The sequence below is a fragment of the Ziziphus jujuba genome, chromosome 6 (assembly GCF_031755915.1).
Source record: "Ziziphus jujuba cultivar Dongzao chromosome 6, ASM3175591v1".
Classification (NCBI taxonomy): domain Eukaryota; kingdom Viridiplantae; phylum Streptophyta; class Magnoliopsida; order Rosales; family Rhamnaceae; genus Ziziphus; species Ziziphus jujuba.
In genome coordinates, this window is record NC_083384.1 from 18,752,791 (window position 1) to 18,764,207 (window position 11,417).

General features: G+C 31.8%; 1 protein-coding gene across 1 annotated transcript; it reads right to left on the minus strand.

Moving 5' to 3' along the window:
- Positions 1-2,359: 2,359 nt before the first annotated feature.
- On the minus strand, positions 2,360-4,798 carry LOC132804037 (disease resistance protein RUN1-like). Its single transcript, XM_060817918.1, has 5 exons — positions 4,109-4,798; positions 3,943-4,008; positions 3,318-3,383; positions 3,046-3,165; positions 2,360-2,872 (listed from the first exon to the last, which is right to left on the minus strand). The coding sequence occupies exons 1-5, from the start codon at positions 4,796-4,798 to the stop codon at positions 2,360-2,362; spliced, it is 1,455 nt and encodes a 484-aa protein (XP_060673901.1).
- Between the last annotated feature and the right edge of the window lie 6,619 nt (positions 4,799-11,417).

The following is an 11,417-nucleotide window of genomic DNA, read 5'->3' on the forward strand; positions in this document are numbered from 1 at the left end:
GTGTAGATGTATTTTGCTCTCCTCTTAACAGAAAAATGGTGGTGACTAGTCTAAGAATGGTTGTCTTTGGAAGTTTTCATAGCCTGGTTTTTGAAGGCTTGAAAAGCAGTAAGCCATTTTCGTTTTGCGTATCGAATAATGAGGTACTAACCTTTCTGAACCTAGCTTCTTTTTGCTACTTCCACTCTGACTTCGTTTCCCTTTACGATTAAATGAGGCAAACAGGATCTAGTTGAAGCAGCAAAGAGAAGTTTGTAAAGGTAAAACCCATTTTCATGATGTATCTTTAAAATTATATATATATATATATATATGACAATGAAAATCATTTATCTTGTTGAAGTTTTCTTCATCTCTCCATTTGACATTTTTGCTTTGATAATATATAAGAAAGCATCAAGGAGCAATAATAAAGCATTAAATTAGCGAAACAAAAACGAAAAGTATGCAAGTATACAATTTCATATCACTGAAATTTTACATTTCCGAATCTTTGAGAATCAAAGTAAAAGAGGAGCCACCAATGTGGTCAGTGAGGGCCCCACGCAGTCTGTTTGATCACAGCCTTTATAGCCAAAAACATAAAATCATAACAACGCGGTGATATTGCTTTCTCTCCAGCTTGACAAGTACACTTACTAACCTGCTCTCATAAATTCATGAAATTCAAGCTCATTATTCTCTGGACATTATTCAAGCTAATCATTCTTCATCTGAAAATATTAGATATAAAAATAATTTCTATTTTAGCATATTTCATATATTGTCATCATCTTCTCCCTTTTTGGACATTCCGAGAAAGCCGTAGAATTTCTTTTGATATATGCAAATTGAGGGTAATTCAACATTGCCACTGCTTTGTGTCCAAGTTTTCAAGGCTGATTGAAAAGCATTTGGTATGCGAATAATTCATTTTAAAGTACAAACTAAACAAACTGGCATTGTCTCCCTTAATTAATTCAAAACAGATCCTTGCATTGCAGCTGACTTCACTCTTTAAGTACCAGTAATTACAAGTGTTCTTCCAAAACAATTTATCAAAACACAAGAATTTCCCCCTTCCGACGTATTTTATCAAACACGTGAAAGATAATAAACACTAAACATATGCGCCTAGAAAACATATAAAGCCATATTCATCCCCAAAAAAAAAAAAAAAAAAAAAAAAAAAAACATATAAAGCCATTTAAATATAATAAAAAAAATATATATATATATATATATATAGATATATGTTTAAGAGACTTTACTGAGCAAGATAACCAAATAATGATCAATAGATGTTAATCTACATGCCTACATATATTTCATCCATATGTAATACACCATAAACAAAATTCAGGAATATTAGTTTTTGTTCTCTGCTTTAATTTTAGGCAGTGAATCAACAATAATTATATGGCATTTTGTACCAAGAAACAAAAGAAAACCATTAATATTAATAATATGGAATTCATACTTGATATGCCCACATGCATGATCATGGTAGAAATTCTGTAAGTAGAAGACTGTTGCGGTGCCTGAAAAGCTCGTAGATTAAAAACAAAATACAAAGTCAATGGTCAGATATCAATATTCAAGTTGTCATTGTCTGATTAAAAAAAAGATTATAAGAGAAGTAAACATAAATAACATAACAGTGATGCTAGCTAGCATATATACATTTTAAAAGTTAGAAATTTTTATGAAAACCTGAATTTTCTTTTCAATTACCCTTTGTTTTTGTAGATTCAAGAGTAGATTAAATCAACAAAGGGTTGATTTCAGAATTTAGATTTGTGGAACTAATTAATTCTCATTAAGAGAAATAATATGAATTTCGTTGGTTTTTTTTTTTTTTTTTTTAATATGAACCATTCAATAATATGTAAATATAATGATTTGTGTACGTACCGATTCATTCGGAAGAGAGATATCTTGTCCCATAAGCTTGATTCTCTGGGAACGAATCTAAGGATGTGACTGATCCATCATATATATTATTTTGACATCCACTTGCTTGATCAGAACATTCACCACCAGTACCATCTACATTTGGTTCATCCGTCATAGATGAAGCGTTTCCAACACTTTTTTATGTCCAAATTGACACCTACACCTTCCATCAAACATATACTGAAAGAAGCCTGTAGGGTGTCCACGTTCCTACGATTGAAGCACCAATGAGGTCCAATCAGTTGTCCCAACACTCGCCCATCCAAACGCATGTCCCTGTTCCCCGTAGATCAATTTTATACAAGCATTCCATAACATCCCAGATTTCTGGAAACTTTCCCTGCCAGTTTGGGCAATTAGGAACAATCAGCTTTTCCAGATATTTCAACTTCCAAATGCTCTGCGGTAGACTTTTAAGTCTTTTTCAATCCTTCAAACTTAGGTGTTTGAGCTTTTTAATATTTTCAATTGATTCGGATAACTCTTCAATCCTCGTTCCCCCTAACAAAAGCTCATCCAAGCATTCCATACCGCCTGAAGAGATTTCTGGAAACTTTTCGAGGTTTGGGCATTCACTAAGAGCCAGCCATTTCAGATATTTCAATTTCCCAATGCTTTCTGGTATACTTCTCAGTCTTTTGCAATCTGAGAAATATAATTCAACGGGAACTAATGATGAGGTCTCTTCTTCTATAAATGTTGTATTATTTGTTGCAATATTTTCAGAATCTCTGCATTCTTCGAGATTGTCGCATCCTCTCAAATCTAGAATCTGAAGCTTGGGGTGATTTTGTAAATTTAAAGCAACTTGAACCAAACTTTTACAACCTCGGAGTGTTATAGTTTCAAGATTGATAGCCCCAGATAAATTTGGTATTCCAGTAAGGTGCTCAGAATTACTAAGATCAATCTTCTTTAGCTTCTCGAGGTCAAGGAGCTGTCATGTCAGTCACAAGCCAAAAAATAAAAAATAAAAAGAAAAGGATCAACTGAACTGCATGCGTCTACTATAATTAAAAATAACCATATAACATCTCATTATGTGTATAAAACCTATATATATATATATATATATACATGACGATTACTGTATTAAGCGATCATATGTACCTGGACTTCATTCCAAAGTTTTTCAAGTTTGTTCTCACGCATAATAAGTCCAACAAGATTCTTCGGACTAAAATTTGGCAGATATTTCAAAGGGCATGAATCCCAACGAAAATAGCTTAGCTATCAGAAATATCAAATAGACCTTCAGGAGCATATATATTATATGTTTCTTGGAAGTGTCCATGGCCAAATTCCCCATCATATTGTGTGTCTCCTTCATATATTTTAGGATATCTTAGATGGCAAATGTTTGAGAATGCTGTAGGGCTCACTTGCACATTTTTTTTAGTACCACGATCAGACAGATTCAATAATATGCCTTGGATTGCATCAGTTCCCTGAAAAACAAACTATTGTTATACATAGAGATACAATATAAGAAAATCTCTTAAATATGTAGCATATTTATATACACAAGTCAATATACATTTGCACTTTATTTTTCTTCAATACATGGAGGAAATATTTAGCAATCCATAACCTACTACGATTTCCAGGTATTTTGCTTTCATATTGTGTGTCTCCTTCATATATTTTAAGATATCTTAGATGGCACATATTTGAGAATGTTGTAGGGCTCACTTGTGCATTTTTTTTTAATACCACGATCAGACAGATTCGATAATATGCCTTGGATTGCATCAGTTCCCTGAAAACCAAACCATTATTATACATAGAGATACAATATAAGAAAATCTCTTAAATATGTAGTATATTTATATACACAAGTCATTATACATTTGTACTTACTTTATTTTTCTTCAATACATGGAAGACATCTTTAGTAGTCCACAACCTACTATGATTTCCATGTATTTTGCTTTCATATTGTGTGCCTCCTTCATATATTTTAAGATATCTTAGACGGCACATATTTGAGAATGCTGTAGGGCTCACTTGCACATTTTTTTTAATACCACGATCAGACAGATTCAATAATATGCCTTGGATTGCATCAGTTCCCTGAAAAACAGACCATTGTTATACATAGAGGTACAATATAAGAAAATCTCTTAAATATGTAGCATATTATGTACACAAGTCAATATACATTTGCACTTACTTTATTTTTCTCCAATACATGGCATACATCATTAGCGGTCCACAACCTACTATGATTTCCAGGTATTTTGCTTTCATCACAAACAATTGCCTGACCCATTTCTCTTAGTAAATCATGCATTGACAAGCGTCTTCTTCCATATGGGCAGCTTTCTGTTAATAAGGATTTATCAATAAGAGCAGTTATTTCTATTGTCGCATCATAATGGTCACTGCAACTGAACATGTATTCTACTTCTTCTCTGTAAACTTTACCGGTAATGAAGCATGCAATATCAAGAAACATATTCTGGGAGCCTTTGCTTAATCCGTCATAACTTATTTTCAATGCTTGAATAATCTCCTTGTCTGGATCTATTGCCTGCTTATCCAATGCACTTTCCCATTCTTGTTTACTCTTGGAGCAAAGGAAAGAGCCCAATACTTTAAGAGCGAATGGATTGCCATTTGCCCTAGTTATCACTCTTCCTGATAATGCTTCATAGTCTACTGCAACAGAAATTTGTCTTCTAAAAGCATGTTTATGGAAGAGTTTAAGAACTTCAAAATAAGCTAACCCTTTAACCTCGTAAATTTTATCCGTGACTGACCTAAGCAACTGCACATCTCTAGTTGTGACAATGATTCTACTTCCAGTAGAAAACTGTTCATGCCCTTCAAGAAAATATTTTAATGATAATATTTCATCCATATCATCTAAAACAACAATCACTTTTTTTTTGTCCAACCGCTTTTGAATAAAAGTTGACACTTCGGATGGGGTGTCCTTCATTAGAATAGATTCATCATTTAATAAGCCAAAAAGAAGTTTCTTTCTCAAATGCTCTTTTCCTTGTCTTTTGGATTCCTCCCTAATATTCTTAAGGAAGCAACCAGCATCGAAAAAAGATTCATACATGTCAAACACAGTACAGCAAGGGTGGTCTTACCAATACCTCCCATGCCCCAAATCCCTATTATGCGAACATCATGCTTCAAGTCAATGCATAATAATGATTCAATATACTTGACACGCTCTTCAATTCCAATCAAGTTCTTTTTGAAATGATCAATTGTTAATTGGTCTTTTGGCAACTTCAATAAAACATCATCAACGATCTTGTCAATTAGCTCGTGATCATACCTAACCCAAAAAAAAAAAAAAAAAAAAAAAAAAAAAAAATCAAACACAATTTGTTAGCAACAAAGGTTCCGAAATAGATTTAGGTATTTAAAAAAATAAAATTGAAGGTTTCAATTCTCAATATATATTTTTTTCTTTTTTGAGATAACTGATATATATATATATATATATGTTATATAACTAGATTATCTGAATTTTTATTCAATATTAATTGTTGCTCTTGCCGATTAATAAGGATATAGTGTTATTTATTTTTTTCACTTGTTGACATTTGTTAAATAAAGTCTTTTATTACTTTAAACGAATGCATTGTGTTCATGGTATCTGTTTCATTTACTAGAGTGCCCTAGCCGGTCAAAATTTCATTATTTTGTTTAATTTTATTATTTTGTTTGTAAATAATGAAATTTAACACGCAAAAATATTATGCCTTTTTTTAATAAATACTCTATATAAAAAGTTCTAAAATTAGATGCTAAACATTATCCGGTCCTTTTATTGGTTGGAAATAATTTGCACTATTTAGGGATAACAAAAAGAATTAGGATTTTCTTTGCTTTTTACATCTTTCAACCCAACTGTGAACTGTTAATAATGTAAAATGATAATTATTACGCATGTATTTATATGTATACTTTTAGTGTAAAAAAACAAACATAGACAATGAACACCACCCAATATCACTCCCCCCACGCCCAACACCCCCACCCCCACCCCCCTTTTTCCAATGCCAAGAACCCAAAAAAAAAAAAAAAAAATAGCAGAGAATATCAGGTTTTGTGAGTGGCTAAGTTTAATTACTTTTTAGTTTTTCTAAAACTAATGTTGCATTTAAAACATGTGTTAAATTTATACAGGAACGTCACATGATTTATCTAGATATAAATGGTAAACACAGAATATAATCGCCGAGTAGATGATTACCATATATATATATATATGTGTGTGTGTGTGTGTGTGTATATACATTTATGAGGGTCATATTACGGATAAATGTTTTTGACAAATTATCCTTGTAATTGAAAGAACTCATCCAATGGTGTGTTAAATAAAAAGAAGAAGAAGAAGAAGAAGAAGCATCTTTTCAAATCTTATACTCATTACTCATTATGTTAAGTTATGCCACAATTGTCATACTTATTTAATCGTTAACTACTCATTGGATTGATTTAAAAAAGAAGTAATAGTTCCAAAACACGATGGGGGGTGGGGGAGGGGAGGGAGGGGTGGTGAACGGGTTGTAGATCAGAAGTAGAGAATATATAGTTACCTCTAAAGAATTTAGGTGAACTAAAAATTTTATGTAATATATATCCAACATACAAAGCAAAGAGAAGTGACTAAGAAGAACCATATATGAAGAACATACACAATTGTGAAAAATATTTGTCACAATGATTTGTTAATTTCTAATTAGTTTCTAGACCTTGAAATTAATAAGCCAAAATATTACATTGTCTTGACCTTGAAATCGGTAAGCCAAAATATTAATTTGTCTTCTTTAAGTGCTTAGTAAGAATAAAAAAGAGACCAAATTAAGATTTTTTTTTTTTCTCCCTTTTATATTGGGGTGGGAACTTCAAACTTGGATCATTGTCCAAGAAAGCAGTGGTAATAGCCACTAGAGTTCCCTCGCAAGGACAGAGCACATTAAGATTTGATCGAAAATATATGCATAGATAATTTTGTAACTATGTATCTGTATATGCATGGATACTTTTGTAACTATGTATCCCGTAGATCTATCGTGTAGATCTATCGTATGAACTAATTAAAAGTTTATTTTTATTTTTAATTTATTGTATTGGAAAGGGTTGGACGAACTTTTAGGGTTAAACACATTTTAGTATCATCTATTATAGGCAAAGTTCATTTCAAGGTTTTTACAAAAATTGTCTACATTTAATACCCTTTAAATTCCAAAAAGTTACATTAATGACCGAAATTATGAGAACCTAACAGTTTATACATTTTTGACCCTAAATTCTATTTGTTTAATATTTATTTGTCCAATAAATAGTGTGTTTTTGGAGATCTTGGATGCATTAATGATTTGAAAAAATTGAAAAATAAAAAAATAATACAAAAAATTTAGGGTAAAAAAATAATGGATAAACTTAATAATAATAATAATAATTTTACTAATTTTTCACACATACAAATTACAAAAATTCTTTCCAACAGTGTAAATATAAATGGTTTATCAACTAAGTTAACCTGCTAGAATATCAATTTAGATATTTGATGCTTGCCCAATCTATTGTGATCAATCGCATTGTAACTTTGGATGCACTCTTATCGTTCTATTCTCATGTATATATATATCTCTATCTCTCTCTATCCCTACACCTTACAGTTATTAATTACCATATGTCTTATCTCAATCTCTTGTAACCTATGTAAATACTTTCTGTATTAATGAGCATACCAAGCCTTGATTACTACATCTGTTATTTATTCTTTCACAACCTCACTTGACAATAATACTAATAAATAAATAAAATTAGACCGTAAAAAGAATTTTGTTCAAAACTAAAGGATAGTAAAATGAATTGAACTACTCTTACTGAATATACAAACAAGACTAAATTTAAAGCATTGGAAATGATGGTTTGCAAAATTATTGATGGAACATTGTTAATTTACATAAGGAAATATGATTAATTATTCCACAAAAAATAATAAGAGGTGCGAAAGTTACCTAAAACTTTCTGAATCATGACCGGTCACACCGGACGCTTCATTTAAAGCATCCCTCCATTGCTACACCATCTCAATTCTATCCTTAAAACATTCTGCGTGTTTAGCAAATGCAATTGCATAGCTCTTCTCTTGTTTCCGTATAATGGTTGGTTTTATGCCATAAAAAATGGGTATCACATTCCCTTTTATTTGTCCATTTCTATTCTTGTTGCATTTAAGTATTTGAAGCACTTCATCCAAACACTATGTGGAAGAAGCAAAATCTTTGGAGAAAACTATTATCCAAATCTTGGATCCCATAATTGCTTTACTAAGTTGTGGTGAAATTTTACATCCAGTTTCAGCTTTTTTGTCATCCATGAAGGTTCGGATATTCCTTTTATGCAAAGCATCGTACAGATGTCCAGTAAAACCACGGCGGGTGTCCTCACCTCTGAAACTGAGAAACACCTCATACTCGTACTCTTCTTGAGAAGAAAAAGAAGAAGCCATATATTTCTATAATCTGCAAGGAAAAACAAAATATTAGACCAAATTGAAACTCCCATAATTTACCTTAATTACTAATTAGTGAAGAACCAAAATGCTCTGTTTCTTTGTTTGGTTGCAGGGAGGAAAATAAAATCAAGTTGGAAGAAGCTTTAATCATTCTCTTTTTGGATCTATATAGTTATGCTCAATTCACAGAGCCTCAGATTTCAGAACCCCAAACCCACCGTTGTGTTAATTTTCTGTACATAAATTCCTCCTAACCCTCTATTCTAATGCCCCTATATATATATATATATATATATACATAGAGACAGAGAGAGACAGAAAGAGAGATATATAACATTTCTGGTTGTTGATCAGCTCAGAAAAGCAAAAACATCGCAAACACACTTAAATTTGTTTATTGATGGGTCGTATAAGGCATTATAGATAAGATCTGATTTTTAGATGTAAATTCTATAAAATATATAAAAATATACGAACTCAATAAAAAAGGAAATGCAAACAGAAAAGGAGGAAAACCAACATGCCTCTGTTCCCCAAAACTTGGGCCTCCAACAAGTACAACTACGTCGTTGATGCAGCTAGGCTCTCCGTCGGAAGCCAATGCCGTTTCAGCCTCTCCTACTATTGGTTTATTTCTCCGACAGACTGATCGCCTGCCCAGAACACAAAAATCCAACACCTTATTTGATTATTTTAAATTACTTTCCCAAAATGCTCTGTTTCTCCGTTTGGCGAGCAAAAGAAGCTTTATCTTTTCTTCCTTGAACCTTCCCAAGCCCCAAAAAACAATAACCCGAATTTTAAAAAAAAAAAAAAAAAAAAAAAAGATAAAAGAAAAACTTCTAATTGAATAGGCACACCAAATTGGTGAATATGTTGTGGTTGAGTAAGCAATCAGAAAATAAAGTTGGAGAATGATCTTATCTTTGTGTTTGTCCAAGCCGATGCCCTGAGCCTTTTTGCTTACTCATCCATCATATCCATCTGAACTCAACACAACACTACTTCCTGCCTGTTGATGCCATGAGCTTTCTCTGTCCTCTACGCACCAGCCCATCCATTATAGGCTTTCAATCTTACCACTTGGCATTTAGGGTAAAAAAAAAAAAAAAAAAAAAAAAGTGTCCAAACATTGAAAAAGAGGATTTTTCTCGAAAACCAAACAACTTACTCATTGTTCCAATGTGAACTTGAAATCTAGCAAACTCACAGTGAGCATTTAGCAGCTTTTGTGACAGTCTAGATGCTTTCATGGGATCATCGGCATGTAGATGAAGAATCCACTTACAATCCAACCGGGCCTGTAGAATCCACTTACAATTTAGTCCCTTTTACAACACAGCCTTCACGGATTTAAAACTCGTCTACAAGGGAAAGGTATCCACACGCTTATAAACCATGCTTCGTTCTTCTTTCCAACCGATGAGGGACTTCACAACCCTTCCCTTTTGAGGTCCAGCGTTCTCGCTGGCACACCGATCTAGGTCCGGTTCTGATACCATCTATGACAGTTCCGACCATCCGTATATAGATATTGTCCGTTTTGGGCTTGAAAAATCTTTTTACAAGCCAATTCTCATGAGTTTAAAATGCACCTATAGAAAAAAATATCTACACGCTTATAAGTCATACTTCGTTCTCTTTTCTAATCGATGTAAAACTTCACAGCTTTTTTTTTTTTTTTTTTTTGGTTCGATTTGAAAGTTGGAGCATTCAACAAGAAAACTGAAACGGAAATTGAACATCTCAATAGACGTAAAACCAATTTTAAAACAACTTAGATGGTGTGGCATCTACTCATTGCGCCACAGGTAATTGATGATGCCCCAAATTCCATTAGAAATGTGAAATTATAAGGCCCACATCATAAAAACAAAACCAAAAAAGAAAAAAAATAATAATCGGATACTTTCACGGTACCCATTGTGCCTCTTGCCCTCCTTTTTCCCACTAACTTTTAAATGACTATGAAATTGATTACAATAGTGATGGAAAATTCATGGTCAATGACAATAATTAATAATTGTATGAATCCGTGCATGGGAAGTATCTGTGATTGTTGGCTATGCATCTCCAATTATTAAAAGATTCCATCTATTGCTATATTACTTTTATCACATTAGAAAAGTAAATAATTATTTAAAAAAATCAATAAAGCTGTTTAAACATCATATCTAGCTGACATGATAATAAAATAAATAAATATTTTTAAGATGATCCTATATTTTTAGAGGATCGAAATTTTCTTAAAAAAAAAAAAAGCCAAATTTATTTCTTTAAAAGATCAACTCTTTAAAAAAATAAATAAACTAATAAAATATTTAATTAATTAATAACATAAATAAATTTTATCTACTTTATTATTAAAATTTTTTTATATTTAATTAGATATTTATATCGTTTAAATTTAAATAATATTAATTTTTATATTATATATAAAATAATTCATGTTTACTATTCGAAATGCTAAATGCTATAGAATTGAATTTTATATATATATTTTAGTGAATACTATAGAATTGAATTAAGCTAGTAGCTTTCCATCCATGTGCATGATCCATGCATGAATCTAGGGTTTGGTTTCATTATAGTACTTGTATAAGTGCTATACATATATATATATATATATAATATCTACTGAAATCAAGGGCAAAATTGATTCGATTCCAAATATTTCAGTTATGTAGGCCCTGCCTCTTCCATATTCATTCATTTTATCATTTTTATATAATTATCATGTCGTTGCTTGGTACATACACATCCACCATACTTTCACCCAAAAAAAAAAAGAAAAAAAAAATACACATCCACCATACCCTGATGTCATCAGCTCCACGGGTCTGCACTATTCCGTTCGCAGACAAAATATATGCGGTTAAATAAATATATAAACAACAATGAGAACTGCTAATATGCAATATACTAATTATATATGCTCATGCAATTGGGCATTAAAATCATTCCTCATTATTCATTTATTTGAAAT